Genomic DNA, 17,596 nt, shown 5'->3' with positions numbered 1-17,596 from the left:
ACTCTGTCACCCCTCATAGTTACTGCTGCCATCATTCTAGTCTAGAAACTCATCCCTGGCCTGAATTATTGCAGGAGCCTCCTGAGTAGCCTCTCTGCCCCCAGGCTGGCTCTCACTCATACAACTTCCACACTCCAACTAGAGCAATGTCTCCTAAAACAGAACTGGAAATGTCATTCCCTACCCAGAAAGCATGAATTGTTCCTTATCATCCTGGAATAAAAATCTAAATTCTTCAGCCTATCAATCAAGTCCTTTAAGAACCTAGACCATACCTTGCTTCCTGTCTCCACTAGATTAAACTAAACTATTAGACAATCTCTAAAGATTTTCTGCTCTCAACAAGTCCCCGTCTCTTTGCTCATGCCATTCTACCTGCCTGTTCACCCTTCCCTGCACTAAGAAATGTTCTCATCCAAGGAGGAAAACTTTCCATACTTCTATCCCCAAACAAAACCCACTGGGTGATTGTTTGCTATGCACAGCCTGTCCCTCCCACTAAAGTGTGACCCCTATGGAGCAGATGTCACAACTCTTTTATTCCTGTGCCATGTATAGAGAGGCCGCTCAGTCAGCCATGCTTCATTAATGACAGATTTGAAAGGCTTTTACCAAAAATCATGTTACCTATTTCCATGTATCCAAACCAAATGCCAAGATAAAGACAGAAAATCTCATGTCCAACCACTTTGTCCTCTGAGAACCCTCTGACTCCATGGAAAGGTCAGTTTGCCCTGGAGCGTGAATCTTGGGATGACTTTGTAAAATGGAAAGGTACAGTAATAGAACAGATCTTTCTAAAAGCATTGTCTCCCCATTGTCTCACCATCCTACCCTGGGACAAAAAAAAAAAAAAATACTATAAAACTCTTAAGAGGGGGAAAATATTATCACCAAAGCATGTTCATGGGGTGCCTGGGTGGCTCAGTTGTTAAGCATCTGCCTTCAGCTCAGGTCATGATCCCAGGGTCCTGGGATCAAGCCCCACATCAGGCTCCTTGCTCAGTGGGAAGCCTGCTTCTCCCTCCCCCACTCCCCCTGCTTGCATCCCCTACCTCTCTGTCTCTTTCTCTGTCAAATAAATTTTTAAAATCTTAAAAAAAAAAAAGCATGTTCTTTTATTTTCTAATTTTATTGGATTGATAGCAAAGTCCTCATGCATATATAGGTGCCTTACATTTGAAACCTTTCTGCAGCTTTGACTTCATGCTGGTGATGGGTAACATGCTCCATCTAGGGGCTGAGAGGAAGTGAATCCTAATACTTTAGGAGCAAAAATGAAATCTCCTTTTGGGAAAGCTCCATTGAGAGACAGTGGCTGCTAGTGCTCGAACAAAGGCCAATTATTCATGGAATCAGGAGAACTGGCCTCTGGTCTCCTCTCTCTTCCCAAGTCACTGCACGGCCTCTCAACTCACAAGCCTTTCCTAGGTCTTCGTTTCCCATCTTCTTAGTTTTCGGTTTTCCGCAGAAAACACCCCTCCCCCAGGAGTTCATGAACACAAGTTCAAAGCTCCTGAAACCTGGGTGTGAGCCTCAGCTCTTCCCCTGTCTAGCTGTGTGATCTTGGGCAAGTCATTCCACATCTCTGAGCATCATTTCTAGGCAGCCTTAGAGTGGACATGAGGATTTGCCAGCCTGGGTAGGGCCTCTTCTAATGATGTCTGCAGCGAATGCCTTAAAAGTGGAGGGGGCACTGAAGCAGGAGTTACATCCCTGTAGTTGTCTTATAAATGGTATAACATGAATCTGGAAGCTCTCCTATGACTCACTCAACTATAGCTCTTTTTCCAGCATGACTCAGTTTCCAAGCCTACATTATAGAGTGGAACCTCTCTAGAATGAGCAATGTGAGACGAACAAAAGTCAAGGGGCAGAAGATGAACAGTGTCCAGAAGCAGGAATGAAACCAATAATTGGGAAATCTGAGGGCCCATGTAAAGGGACTCAGTGAAGAGCTTTCAGAATCTCAGATTTCCTCCATCCATGAGTAGAGAATGACTACTTTTCTAACTTCCCCAAGTTTGTAATTTTGTCACTCATTGGCTGTTTCCCTGGTATGGTTAGCATTTAAAAAAAAAAAAAATCCTTAAACCAAAAAGTGTCTGTGTACTTATAAGGAACAGCAAGCCAGCTGGGAGCTGGTGGCAGCGGCCTCTTGTCACCTGCTGGAGTGGCCTACAGATGAAGGTGTGTGAGTAGGAAAAACAGAAGAGGTGGAAAGAAAAGAGGAAATAGGTGTCTGGCAGGATGACTGTCATTTACCAGCCACTAGTCCGTCTCGTGCATTTCTTCATTGTACATTCCTATAAACTAAGCATTCCTATTATCTTCACTATACATTTTGAGGAAACTATGATTTAGGAAAAGATAAAACAAGTAATTCACCTGAGGTTCTGGAAAAAAAAAAAAAAAAAAAAAAAAAAACCAAACCCCCCAACAGTGCCTCCATACACACACAAAATGGCAGAGCTGAGATAGAAGCCTGAGACTTGAGACCCTGTGGTGAGCTCTCAGTTCCCACTCAGTGCTACCTGGGAGACAGTGAGGGGGAAAGACTAGGAAGAAAGGATCAGAAATGTTACTGAGGCAGTAGAAGGACCTCAGTAATAATCAGCGGAAGAGTTGATCCCAGGCTAATTGATGACAGCTTCAGGGTCCCTCCCTAGTTAGAGACTAGATCCTAATGGAACAATCTGGGACCATTTCACACATTCCTGCTGCCAAGAAACAATGAAATTAACCCTCAGGCTGGACAGAATGATTTGAGTTCCTAAGCACCTGAAGGGGTCAGAGCTTATATTCCTCGAACAGACTCTCTTTAGCTGAGGGGAGACACCTATGAGTGTTTTTATTGTTGTTGTTTGTGTTTGAATTATGGCTCCAAACCATCTGGAGTTTTGCAGCATTCCTGGAGAATCTCAAGAAATGTCCTAGACTTTTCCCTCTGAAAAAAAAATGTGTGTGCAGATATACACACAGAATGATGTATATAATTTCACGGGGTTCATACCCTCTAGCCTATCCATAGACACTCCACCCAGGAGCCCATGGACATAGTTTAAAATTCCTGAGGTCTGGGTGTGATTCCCAACTCTCCCTCTCCCATCTGTGTGATCGTGGGCAAGTCACTCCACATCTCTGAACTCCATTCTAGGGAGCCATGGAATGAGGATGAAGAATTGTCACGCTGGGTAATGCTAATTTTAGGGAATAATAATTTTGACCAGATCTTCTTGAAGGGTTTAAACCAGCCCGCATTTATGGAAGGCTTGCCATCCAAAATTACATGAAGGAATGAGGAGGGGGTCAGGGATATCTAGCCAAGGGAAAAAACCCACAGAAACATGTGGGCTCCGAAATGAGTTGAAACAATTTTCATGGGGATGAAGAAGTAGGATTCATTCTGAATTATTCTGTAAGTGGCTCCAGAGGAGCAGGAAGCCTCTCAACATGGTGTCAGAGTGGCATCACAGTTGAACAGACACAGGTTACACGGAGGCTGTCATTTACCATAAATTAATAACCATCACGGGCTCTGAAATGGAGGTGACAATGGTACCCATCTCCTAGGATTTTTGAAAAGTCAACTGAAGTAATGCGCTTAACACGCACAGTGTTAAAACAGAGACTTCAGTGGATGGCAACTTCTCTAATAATGTCTCTGACCCTCCATTTCTTTGCCTGTAAAAGGGGGATATTCTCTGTACCCGATAAGAAGGTCACTGTGAGATTTAAATCAGAAAATGCACACAAAAATACCCTACCTACAGCACCTGATACATAATTGAGTCCTCAGCAGGTGGGAAGTGCAATGATGATTATTACAAAGTTTTCGTGACAAAAATCAATGGGAAGAGAGGACGGTAAAGGAAATGAATATAACCTTTTATTTAAAAATGGAAGGGGAGGCACAAATAAATAAATAAATAAATGTGTATATATATGCATGTATGTGTATATATATGTATATGTATTTATGTATGTGTGTGTGTGTGTGTATATATATATATATATATACATATATATGTATGTATGTATATGCACAGACTCAGAGCTAGACTTCCTGCATCTGCACTTCAGAGCAGTGTGGCTTGGGAAATTTGCACAAAATAGGGATATAAGCATCAGCTAAAAAGGAATTGAGTGAAGTGACCCATGAGAAGAGCTTGGCTCCACACCAGCATGTAACACGCGTTCAATAAATCCTGGTCTCTTCCATAACAACTAAAGGTAACACAGAGATAGACCTTCTTATAACAAGCTCCTCTTCAGCTGTGTAGGCAAGTGTTCTCTCTCCTCTGGTATTTATCAAGGAAGAGAGAAATGAAATTACCAGGGACATTACAGAAGAGTGTAAAACATCAAGATGACCTCTTGTTCCCTTGCAATTCAGTGCAAGATAAGTCTGAGTTTAAGTGGAATGAATGGTAACCTTTTGAAAAGTCCTTGCCTACCCTCCATGATTTTTCTAGTGGCTACCTTCCCTTCTGCCAGAAAATAGCCCCCCACATTTATCCCACGCCACAGAAAAAGAAGGTTTGGAACTTGGGCATCTAGCTTCTCTTCGATTCACAACAACTAGTCCAGATTTTCTGTTTTGCTGCTGGAAAAGGTAGCACATGCCAAAGCTTTTCAACATGAGATCAGCCTTGCATTTCATCTTGACTTGTAGTCTTCCTTCAAAACGTATCCCCCCTTCACTCACTCTTGTCTGTCCCCTCTGATTGTGTCTTCTGAGCCTTTGCAAGTGATGTCCCATTGCCTCCTTCACAGAGCTAAAGAACTATCATTTTCTGGCTAGTAAGCATATAGAAAGATGCTCAAACTCTTTGTTAATCAGAACAGCAAAAGCATAAGATGACATTTTTTCCTTGGGAGATTAAAAAAAAAATTTTAAAATGGTCATATCAAGTGTAGGAAGGATGTAGGAGGGCAGACCCTCTCTGGATGGGAAAATAAATTGGCAAGGTCTTTCTGGAAGACAATTTTGCAATGGCTATTGAATTTAAAAGTGGACATTTCTTTCAGTCCAGCATTTCTCCTTCTAGTCACCACCCTAGTGATAGAAACACCAGCATAGACACTTAAGGCAACTGTCACATACAAGGATGACCCCTGCTAACTACTTATGGTAATGAGCTATTTGAACAACCTCAATGTCCCTTAGTGGGCAATGATACTATTAGTATCCATAGTATAAAATACCATACAGCAATTTAACACAATGAAGCAAATCTACATGGACTGGAAAAGAAAGTGGTCCAATATATAACGTCAAATGAATAAAACAAAATGGAGAAGGCTACGTACGCTAGGACAGAATTTTTTAAAAAATCCACACACAAAACAAAGCTGAATTTTTTCTATATCTATACACACACATAAACAAATAGAAAAAGATCTGAAGAATGCTCCTTTTCAACTAATAGCAATGATTATCTTAGAGGAAGTGCTGGGATTCAAGACAGGGAGTCAAAGAGAATTCTTTGCTACTCTTTTTATGTCTCCCTAACAAAAATACATTAGTGCAGTATTTGGGCAATCTACCATAAACTACTAACTTTTTTTTTAATGAATGAATGATTTTCTGGCACTTCTACCTTCAAGACAGAAGCAGCTAAGGAAGAAGGGGAATCCCAGCAGAGGGGTTTCAGAAATAAGGCAGAGGAGGGGAACGCCTGGGTGGCTCAGTGGGTTAAGCTGCTGCCTTCGGCTCAGGTCATGATCTCAGGGTCCTGGGATCGAGTCCCGCATCAGGCTCTCTGCTTGGCGGGGAGCCTGCTTCCCTCTCTCTCTCTCTCTGCCTGCCTCTCCATCTACTTGTGATTTCTCGCTGTCAAATAAATAAATAAAATCTTAAAAAAAAAGAAAAAGAAAGAAGGCAGAGGAGGGAAGAAGCCAGCTCAGAAGATGTTAGCACATTTCACTTTTATCCTAGCTTGTGGGAAGACAGAGGATGTGATCACAATGGAACCAAAAGAGCTGAATCCCAAGAAAAGCAGGCATATGACAGATCAGATTGTTCCCACGGCCAAAGACAAAACCACAAAGGAGCACATCCCCTTACCTCCTGTCTGAGGAAAAGTCACTGGGTCACTCATTTCCCACATGGAGACCTGGGATGTTGACTGGAGAAACCAGGCTTCAGACTCTGAAGGAAAAAAAAAAAAAAAAAAGGAAAAGAGAAAACAAGCTTAGTAAATACCTCCCTTTTTTTTTATTTTTGGTGCCTCACTGTCTCCTAAACTAACTTCTGTCATAAAAAATAAAAGAAAGCCAATGTTTACTGAGCATGTAGTACATGTCAGACAGTGTTCTAAGTGATATCCATGCATGCTCTCATTTAATCCTCAGAAAGAGACAAGGATGGGTGTTATTAGTTCCATTTTACCAATGTGGAAGCCAAGGCCCAGAGAGACAAAATAACTTTCCCAGAGTCACACAACAGATAAGAAGCAGGACTTATGCCCAGGCACTGTGACTCCAGAGCTGTGTGCTCTGTGACCCCCCCCCCCATCATACTACCTCCCTATGCTGTACTAATGTAAGAACGGATTGCTTTTTTTTTTTTTACACTCCATAGATGTCTGCTTCCTTCCTCTTGAATATAACCCCATAAGTAATATCTTCCACTTGAGGCACTCAGCCGTGACCATTAGATGCATGAAGTTATACAGCTCTCCAACTCACCTGGGAAGAAACCGAGGCCAGAGACACCCCTGGCAAAAAGGAGTAAAAGAGGGAGCCAAGGCTGGGCAGTTCTCTCTGGCAGCCCCATGGATGTGAATCATGCCTTATCTTTAGGGTAGTCTCTGCCCTTGGGCCCTAGTAAATACTAAAGAAGGCTTGAGGGATGGATGAAAGGTCACATGTATGAAAGAATTCTCCCTCTACTACAGAAAGCCAGTGAGACAAGTGAGGATATCCCTCAAAGGGATCTACAGAGATCCTTGTGCTTGGAATTAGGATGAGACAGCTAAGCACTACCTCGCCTAAACCGGAAAGGCAAATATTCCAGAGAGTGCTACCATGAAGAATTGCTGAAAAACAAATCAAAGTCAGTCCCAATCTCTCTCCCTCTCTTTATCTCTCTCTCCCTAGCCCCCTTTCTCTCAAAGCCACAAGAGTGAATGAGCCACAAATATTGTCCAGTTTGCCCTAGGTGGGGTTCATGGCAAAGTCATCTCTAATCATCTGATTCAACAATATTTTACTCTCCTCAGTGTAAGAAATGAGGAAAAGAAAAAGAAATTGTCCACGTACCTTTGGATGTCAGCAAGGCAGTGCTTCCAGAAGTCACCTCAGTGCTTCTCTCAGGGTTGTTGGAGAGAAAGGAAGTTTCTGACTCTGGAAGAGAAAAAAAGTTCAGTAAAAGGGAGCAAATAATAAGTGTTTGTGCCGAGTGCTGGGATTTGGGCCTATTTTTATAGTTGTCTTTCGTGCTTTTTTATGTATCTCAGGTTTTCTTCAAGGATTCCAAGTAATTTTTAGGATCAAGGGGAGAAAACTATAAACTTATATTTTAAGATGATTATTTTAAAGTCCAAAAGAATAAAAAATACATACAAAAGTTGACTGGTTTATGGTTCATGACTAGTAGCTAGTAGTACTTGCTACTAGTACTAGTACTACTACTACTAGTAGTAGTGTTACTAGCTACTAGTACTAACTAGTAGCTAGTACCTAGTTCATTTACTAGGTACAAGGACTAGTAAATTCAATGTCGTCAAGCTATTTAAACTATTTAGGCCTTACTGAGGCAGCTGGGACACCTGAGAAAGCCTTCACACTATCTCTTAATGGTTTTCTAATATTCTTACATCAGAATCAAAGGTTAAAACATGGTAGGACCTTTGATAGGCCCTGTAAGAAATGGAGCTAGTAACTCAACTCAACAAGGGTCCAAGACGCAGGATCAAAAAGGATTGGGCGGAGGAAAGGGGGGGAAAAAAGGAACAGAACAGAAGGGAAGGAGGAAAGAAAAAAGGAAGAAAAAAAAAAAATAAGGGAAGTTGGAGTGCCTGGGTGACTCAGTCGTTAACATTCTTCCTTCGGCTCCGGTCATGATCCCGGGGTCCTGGGATAGAGCCCCACATCGGGCTCACTAATCAGCGGGAAGCCTGTTTCTCCCTCTCCCACTCCCCCTGCTTATGTTCCCTCTCTCACTGTGTCTCTCTCTGTGTCAAATAAATAAATAAATAAATAAATAAACGTAGAACTTGTTCATCATCAAAGGGTATTTTAGGCGTCTAGAGACTTTTCCTCAGTCTCTACTGGCCAGGCAGAGACTTAGCCCCTGGCAAACTGAAACCAGATTCTGACCCTGGGTGACATTTCCTGATTCTTCAGTAAATATCTCTGAGATTCCTGGAAGGTCAACTGGAGAATAAAACAAAACAAAACAAAAAACAACAAAAAAAATGACTTTCAAAAAAAAGGGGGGGGGGGATAGAGTGAAAAAAGGAAACCATAAAACAAAGAAAAGGAACAGGTAGTGAAACCACATCCTCACTGAGACCCACACACATGAACACACGCACACATACACTGCTATAAGCTGAATTATATTCCCCAAAATTCATATTTTGAAATCCTAACCCCCAAAACCTGAGAATGTGGCCATATTTGGAGAAAGAGGTAACCAAGGTGCAATGAGGTCATATGGAAAGGCCCGAATTCAATATGAGCGGTGTCCTTATAAGAAGATAACTTTAGGCCACACACTCACAGAGGGAAGACCATGTAAAAACACAGGGAGAAGGTGACCATCTTAAGCCAAGGAAAGAGGCCCCAGAAGAAATCAATCCTACTGAGACCTTTATCTCAGACTTCTAGCATCCAGACTGTGAGAAAATAAATTTCTGTTGCTTAAGTCTCTCAGTGTGCAGTATTCGTTATGACCTAGCAAACCAGTACACACACACACACACATTCAAGAGCAAGTCTCTGGATTGCCCCATTCAGTAAAAAGAACCCTGTTTCAAGGGACCAAGATACATGTGACCAGCAGAAGGGGAAGAATGGCCAAATGTACCACGTACCTGCAGTGAGGATGGTCCCCTCTGTGGAAAGCTCAGTGGTTGGAAGAACTGTGGTGGTTTCAGAAAGAAATGTTGATGTGGCTGGAGGGCATGTCGTTGCCACTGTTGTGAGGGCAGTGGTGGTTCTTGTCTGAAGTGGCGTTCTGGTTGTGAGCTCAGGTGTAATCATAGCTGTTGTTGGAAGCACAGCTGTGGTTGTTGTCAGAGCAGTGGTGGTGGTTGGGAGACGTGTTGTGGAGCGCCTGGTTGATGGGGCTGTAACCAGTAGAAGATATGTCTGGTACCAATCAGAGACAGAGGAGAAGGGAAACCATAGAAATATATGGGGGATCTGTCTATTTCTCTTCATTTCTGCTGCCCTTACCTGGTCTCCTGAGCTGAACCACTGTCTGCCCATGAAAGTTGGGTTTCTTACCTCTACTCTTGGCCTTTCCAATCTGCTCTTCATAGATTGGTTAAAATAATCTTTTTAGATGACAAATAATTATGTCAGTCCCCTGTTTGAAACTTTTTACTGGGTCCTCCATGCCCCTGAGATAAAGGACCCCATCCCCAAACTTGACCCACAAAACTCCACCTGATCCTGCCCTTTCTTTACAATCTCAAGTCTCCACTCTACTCTTCTTGCTTTCCCCAGCCCGCTGACCTTTCTCCATCTCTCTGAACAGTGATCTCACCTTGGAGGGACTTTGTACCTGTTACTCCCTAGCCTCTCCTTTTATTAGGCTGACTCCTACTGAACCCTCTTGTAGCAGCTAAAAGGACATTGCTGCACGGAGGTCATCCATATTCTGCCATTGTGATTAGGTTTCTTGGTTTTGCATTGCCATACTTTGCCTTTGCAGCATTTATTGCATTCCTAACTGCACATTTTATCTGATAATTATGGTTTAACACCTTTCTCTCCCTCTTGACTGCAAGCTCCATGAGGGGAAATGTGGTATTTTCTTTGTTCTCTGCCACAAATCTAATACCTACCCCAGTGTTGGACACATAGGAGGTGTTCCAAAAACATTGCATCAGTGAGCAAATGAACAATTGCCTCAAAAGTGAGCCCAAACAGGGGCTCCTGGGTGGCCCAGTAGGTTAAAGTCTCTGCCTTCAGCTCAGGTCATGATCTCAGAGTCCTGGGATCGAGCCCCACATCGGGATCTCTGCTCAGCAGGGAACCCGCTTCCTCCTCTCTCTCTGCCTGCCTCTCTGCCTACTTGTGATCTCCATCCATCAAACAAATAAATAAAATCGTAAAAAAAAAAAAAAAGTGAAACCAAACAAAATTTCAGTCAAATAAGATGAAGAAGCTCTAGAGTTGTGCTGTACAAAATAGCACCTGTAATTAACAATAATATTTTATACACTTGAAAATTTGCTGAGTAGAACTCATCTTAGGTGTTCTTTCCATAATAAGATAAAATTAAAATCTAAAAAAAGTGAGCCCAAAGTATGCCACATGGGTTGAGAAAATAGTCTCTTTCAGATATTATAGGTAAACTTACACCAACTCCACTGACCCCTAATATTTGAATTTGGGCCCATCAGCCACAATTATTCTATATGTGCTACCCTCTCTTAAATATGACAAATTTCAATTAACTCTAACAGATTCCAGAGAGCTTAGAAATGACCCATGGACATTGAGTTCAACAAGTATTTTATAAAATAATACCTGGTTATACCAGGCTTGAAAAGAGAATGTTTGGATTAGCATCATTTAACTTCAATAAATCAGAAAAAATAACTTCTTTATCACAAAGCACTTTCAGAGAAAAATATACTAATATGTATGAATGTTCTCGAGGGAGAAGCATCCATATAAGTTGTTCTCAAATTCTAGACTGCACTGAAGTCCCCTGAGAATCCTGTTAACTGTCTGGCTATAAGCATATGACCCTGCCTCCCAAAATGCCTACCCAGTTAGGAACAGAGCACAAGAATCTTCCATCTTTGATGTAGGTTGAACACAGAGCTTACTCTGAAAGGCTCCATTCCAAGCAAGCAGGAAAGCTGATTACTGTTAGCATAATTCAACCTTAGGCTGTTTTCCATGCATCTCAAATCTTTAAGAGTTCCACCATATTCCAGTTTCTTCAAAAGCAACTAATATTAACAGAAGGAAAGGCCACCTGAAAACTGTTACGATGGTCTCCAAATCTCATGCCCTCTCCCCTCTGCTGGAAGTCACAAACTATTGGCTGATGGGCTGAAGCTGACCCATGGACACATTTTATTTAGTTTACATGGTAATTCTTTTTTTAATCTTAGGCAACATGCAAAAATCAATGCCATGCACATAAAAATTGGGAGATCTGAAAACACTGCACACAAATTTCTGCAAAGTGACAATCTCCTAGGTAAGAAGCAGATGCTTTCTGCACATTGATCTTGAAATTCACTGGTAGTCTTCTCCATGTACCATCCACTCACCACTCACTCATTTCTAAGGTCTTCTTGGCCCCCATGCCATTTGCTTCCTACTGTGACTCCTCTAGCCATAGAGACACATCTTAGATTTCATCTCCTTCTGCAGATACAAGCCCTTTTGTGCACGTACCTCTCATCAACTGCAGGCGAATGTTCTTCTTCACGTCATTGAACCAGCCAGGGACCTCTATGCGGCAGCAGTACACACTGCTGTCATCTTCATTGGTGTTGAAGATGGTCAAGGAGACATGGCCTCTCCGGATAATGCCCAGAAGTTCGTATTTTGGTGACTTCTTGGACAGCACCCGCCTCCCATCGGTGTGGAGAAGCTCATTATTGCATTTGGATTTGGGACACTCACCCTTCCCCCAGCACATGCTGTTCCTGTTGTGAGACCAGGATGAGTATATACAGGGCAAAGTCACCGTCTGACCCAAATACGCTGTCACAGTCTCTTCTGCAGCTGAACCTGTGAGGAAAGATGAGAAAAATAGGCTATGTGGTTCTAAAATCTCTCAAATATGCTACATGGCATTTGTGTAGATAGCCGCTTCCAGGATGATGAAAAGAGTTGTAGTGTATATCTTTTTAGCTTAAATTCTGGCATGTCCTTAGCTGCTGCTGAGTCCCTAACTCCATACCCTTTTGTACCCTAACTGGAGACAGTTGACCCATGTGAGTATCCAGACTTGTCTCCACAAAAAGATGTTTTGGCTGATCTTGGGACACCTGGGTGGCTCGGTTGGTTAAGCATCTCCTTTTGGTTAGGTCATGATCCCAGCCCGCATCAGGCTCTCTGCTCAGCGGGGAACCTGCTTCTCCCTCTCCCTCTGCCTCTCTCTCTGTCAAATAAATAAATAAAATATTTTTAAGTAAATAAATAAATAAAAACACGATTCAAAAAATGATCTTGAGTACCATTCCATAAACAAAAAAAATTCTCTCATGAAAAGGCCATCACTTTAATCCAATTCCACTAACTTATTGAGCAGATCCAAAACCAACACTCTACCCACTGTATCTCAATAAGCAGTGAGCATGTACTACAGACCCAAATGCTTCAAATGGGACTCGCTCCAGCCTCCAACCCAGAGAATGCTATGGCAGTAACATGGGCTTTTGAACTACATTCTATTTTCCTTCTCCTGTTTCAGTACTGGATACAGAAATTAATTGTTCTTGACCATCTATTCATTGTTAGAGAATATGAAGTTAGGTGGAGTTTGAAAACATTTTTAATGTTAGAACTGGAAAAGACCACAGAAATTAGATACAATGGCGGCTGTGACATACAGAAATGCAGGAAGGTTAGTCCTACCAGATAAGCTGTGTAAGATGGAAGGCATCACTATTTCTAAGATGAAGTAGTCATCTTTGCCAGCTTTGGCTGCTCATCAGCATGACCTGGGGCGCTTGTTAAAAATGTAAATTTTATTGTCCAACCCTGAATCAGAACCTCTGAGGCCATGGAAATACACCTAACCAAATTCTCCAAGTCATTGCTTGTTTGTTTGTTTCTTTAAGATTTTATTTGTTTATTTGACAGAGATTACAGTTGTTGGAGAGACAGGCAAAGAGAGAGAGGAGGAAGCAAGCTCCCCGCTGAGCAGAGAGCCCGATGCAGGGCTCAATCCCAGGACCCTGGGATCATGAACTGAGCCAAAGGCAGAGGCTTTAACCCACTGAGACACCCAGGTGCCCCTCTCCAAGTCATTCTGATGTTGCTTGCTTCTCACCCACTGTTTGAGGACCAAGAGACAAGCTCTTCTACGATTACTTCCATCTCTGAGAATCTATTAAATATTTTCACTGCTGCAAATATCAAGCCCAGTAGTTTAAGAGAGCATCAGCAATTATTCTAATACCCTCACCCCACAAAAAATTCTCTTAAAGACAGGCTGAAGCTCCAGACCATTAGGACTTCATCCTGGACCTGCTGGGGTCTATAGATCCTGCTTATTGTTTTCTCCAGCGTAACTTCCTGTGAGACTCTCCATTCACTAACTTTGTGGACCTATACGGCTAAGCTGTCTAAGACAAGGCCAGCATTACCAGGTTCCTCTCTGACTCAAGTGTCAGGAATGTCCACATATCCCTCTCTAGAAAAAGGTGAGCACAAACTTTAAGAGTCCGCAAATTCAGAGCAGCCTAGAGCCTTCCCTGAAATCACAGTTTCTTCATTTCATCCTAGTAGAAATGTTTCAATGATTGTAAATGCTCTGGAAGTCCCTTTGGCCCACCACAAAAGAAGGAAAAATAAATAAATAAGAAATTCATTGTCATCACTTTCACCTATATTAACAACACAGAACATATGCTCCTAAAACTAGTAACTCCTACAATGTGAACTTATTCTTATATTTGGAAAATTAATAACAAATATGTGCAGGAATTATTTCTGCTGGAAACTGGACAGTTTATTTTCTTAGTATCATAGTATGGAAGGAGGCATCCTATTACTCAGTAAGAAAAGACCAGATACAGCAGACAAAACAGGCATAGATGAGGAAATGTAAGCAGCCAGTCAATTTCACCTGTGAAACTGGCAAAAATTTAGAATGTCATTGATATTAAGGTTGGCCAGACAGGGACCTAGGAAATGATTTAGACTACTGGAATATACTGGAATAAAATGGGAAGTTAATTGATAGAGCCAAACTATGGGGCAATCTGGCAGTTTCCATTAATACCAAACATGGGTATATCCTAGCTAAGCCTCAGCAATTTTATGTTTTGTTATGCAAAATAGAAAAACACATATCCGCAAAGAATCCTATTTGCAAATGTTTGCTACAGCTTTCATGTATATATGAGTGAAACGAACAATGCATGCATGGGGAATGGCAAAACTATGGCATATGCATTCCAAGGAATCATGAATGAATCATTCATTCCCTGTAACCATTCCAAGGCTAGTAAAAGTAGAGAGAGCTATATCAGTGGACATGAAAACTTCTTATTAATATATGAAAAGGACAAATTCATAACAATACATAAAATATAAAAGTATCTGTTAACATAAATAAGACAATTTGTTTTTTTGTTTTTGTTTTTTTTTTTTGGTTGGCACAGATGAATGAAGGCAAATGCATAGAAAAATGTCTGGTGAGATACACACCTAACTCTGTACCAGTCACCTCTGTGATCAGAGAAAAGGAACTGGAGCTGGAAGTAGTAGTCAAAGGGATTTTAGCTTTATAATGGCTACTGTTTTTTCACCAAGAGTGTTTCCATATCACCAATCTGATTAAAAATTAATATTAAAAAAAGAAAGCAGGCAATTTGGTGTGGCAGAAAAACATTCATTAGGCTTACATTGTAAACCTCATTCTGCCAGTTACTGCTTTTGTGTTCTTGGAGGAAATCCACAACAATCCTGACTTCATTACCATCAAAAGACAAAGGGGATATATAATACTTGCTTCAGAAATAGTTCAGAGTTTCACACGCCATGAAGTATCAAATGACACATGAAAGTAATAAAGTATTGGTACAAGTAACCAAGAATTTCAGAATTTATAAATAGGATGGGAATCTGTTCTTGCCATTATAAAAGTATCTTGGAGTAGAGGAATCATTGGCATCAAATCAATTCCCCTCTTCAGAAATGGTAGGTGCAATGAAGGTTCTGGTGCCAGCTGGTTTCGTTCTCCAGTTGGTGACCTCAGAAAAGGTCCTTTACCAACCTGGGTTTCAGCTTCACCATTTAGAGAATAAAGGGTTTCATTCCATTCATTCATTTCTTTTTTGGGGGGAGGGGAGGTTATTTACTATTTATTTGAAAGAGCAAGAGAGCGCAACAGAGGCAGGGGGAGGAGGAGCAGAGGGAAAGAGACAAGCAGGATCCTCCTGACATGAGGCTAGATCCCATGACTCTGGGATCATGACCTGAGCCGAAGTCAGACACAACCTAGTGAGACACCCAGGCTGCCCTTCATTCTGCATCTTTCAAGAGCATCTCCAGTCCTGACTGATTCTTTGTGATTCTGAGCAGTCGCTCTCCTCTAAATTAGTCATTTTGGAAAAGGTACAAATGAAAAAACAAGCAACAGACCATTCTCCAGGTACAGCTTCCTACATGTAAGGTTGGAGAAGCCCACACAACCAGCATCCAGCCAGTAGCAGGAAATGTGGACCTAGACTCCAGCAACCTTCAGCACAATGAAACCTCCACACCTCAACTTACTCAGGACAAGATAAAGACAAGTGAAAACACTGATAAAGTGACAGGGACTGTGTTCTTTCGGTGAACTCCTACAGAGTACCAGGGGAGGGAGGCAATTAAATGATCAGTTACCTCAGGGTAATAAATTTTCTAATGAATGACTCCATGGGAGATAAGAACTCAGAGCAGAAGCACCTAAACCGCTCCAGAGGCTGTGGGTGCTCCAGAAAAGCCTCACTTGGGTGGAGACCACATAGTTTCAGAGGAAAGAAAGTCAGACAAAAATCAGCATGACAAAGGTTCAAAGGGTAGAGAGAATACATTTGTTTTCCTTGGAATGCAGGTGTTTTCTCACGCAGCCTATTTGAAAGATCATGTGCAAATAACTATGAACTTTAGAAAGTGCTAGGGACATTAGATACTGCCTAGTTCCAGAATCATGGATTGTTCAAATTGGTCTTACCAAAGCCCCTCATTTTATACATAGAAAAGTCAGCAATTTTCGAAAGGTTCCCAATGTTAATGGTTAGTGACCAAGACACAAGGGCAGCTCAGTGCAGAGCATTTTGCCCAATGCTGCCAGGATGCAGAAGTCTAAGCTTGCCCAAACTGAGTGTATACATCTGCAGCATCCAAAACCTGGAAACAATGAACAGAAAAGAAGCCGCGCCTTGAAGCCTCATCCTCAGCAAAATAAAACAAACAAAAAGCAAACTATAACTTCTAAAAATCAAGAGGGAAAGTAAGAATTATAATAGGAGCTCTTGTAGAACAAATTCCCCAGACTCCAACTGTGCTAATAGTACCTGCAGAAGAAATTTCTTTTTCCCATCTCATCTGACCCTTTATTTTGTGTTTCTTCTTAAATGGTCCTTTCTGATATGAACACAAATTGTCCCACCCTAAAACTCCAAAACCAGTTGCAGGATAAAAATCCTGTGTTAACAAGAAAGGGGAGAGACCCTCAAAGAAGGAAGCCTGGAGGGAAGGAGGGATGAAGCAGGCTTCTGCTCTATGGAGGCCTGATCAGCCATGAGAATCCAACACAGGATGCAAAGCTATCCAGAGACTCCTGCATGGAAGGATTCAGAACACTTACTCAGAGAGAGCCGCCCAAGCTCAATCAGCAGCCAGAGAATAAGAGGCCCTTTGGACATTTTGATGGTTGGCAGGCCCCAGGAGTCTGTCTGTCTGTCCAAAGCCCATTTCTTATACTCCAGTGAATGCTGACAGGGCAGGACATTTTAGTTTCATTTCTCTTTCTGCTTCATAATCTTCCCTTTCCCCCCTCCTGAATGGCTTCCCTCAATCTGGGATGTACGATAAAATGTGCTGAGCACTTTTCTCCCAGCCACTAGTGTATGCCAAATGTGTGCACAGATCGTGAGGTTGCATGTGTATTCCTTTGTCCACATTTATCGAGGGATTTCCTACCTATGTGTTAGCATCCATGCATGTGCTGATGTGTATGTGCATGTGAGAGCTGTGCTCAAGCTACAGTCTTCCTGGCTACTGTGCAGCTCAGAATAAAATGCCATGAACTCTCCTCACTGGCAGCTGTTTACAAATGGACTCCTCTTAGGGGCCAAAGGAAAGTTAGCCTAGAATTTGCCTCTGCTCCCTTTGCCTGATTCACCTGTTTCTCCTTCACTCAGATCTTTGGTTCCTTTACTCCAATAATGAAAAAAGAAAAGCAGGGCTGCAATCAACCATCACATAATGGTGATTAGAGTCTACTAAACAAGGAAAGAAGAATTCAATAGAAAAAGCATACTGTGGCCATTACTGGATGGGCTCAGATAATAAAGAAACCCAAGGTCCAGACCCAATTCTACTGCTTTTTAAGTGAAGCCACTTGATAAAATATAATTCACAAGCCAGATTACATGGTTTGACTCTATAAATTCAATGATCTATACAAGAACCACAGAACCAGTTATAGAAAGAACCAAATTAGTCAGTTGTG

General features: G+C 41.8%; 1 protein-coding gene across 1 annotated transcript in view; it reads right to left on the bottom strand.

The window, feature by feature from the left end:
• TIMD4 (T cell immunoglobulin and mucin domain containing 4) overlaps window positions 1-16,836 on the bottom strand; it is a gene marked incomplete at its 5' end in the record, with an annotated part of 33,261 nt that extends 16,425 nt beyond the window's left edge. The window contains 6 exon segments of the mRNA XM_082725029.1: window positions 6,071-6,154; window positions 7,267-7,350; window positions 9,045-9,299; window positions 11,596-11,934; window positions 16,730-16,805; window positions 16,807-16,836. Coding sequence (XP_082581155.1) covers window positions 6,071-6,154; window positions 7,267-7,350; window positions 9,045-9,299; window positions 11,596-11,934; window positions 16,730-16,805; window positions 16,807-16,836 — 868 coding nt within the window.
• Window positions 16,837-17,596: the final 760 nt, after the last annotated feature.

Source organism: Mustela nivalis (assembly GCF_964662115.1).
Source record: "Mustela nivalis genome assembly, chromosome: 3".
Taxonomy (NCBI): Eukaryota; Metazoa; Chordata; class Mammalia; order Carnivora; family Mustelidae; genus Mustela; species Mustela nivalis.
The sequence above is the reverse complement of the archived record's forward strand: the minus strand, read 5'-3'. Positions and strand labels throughout refer to the sequence as shown.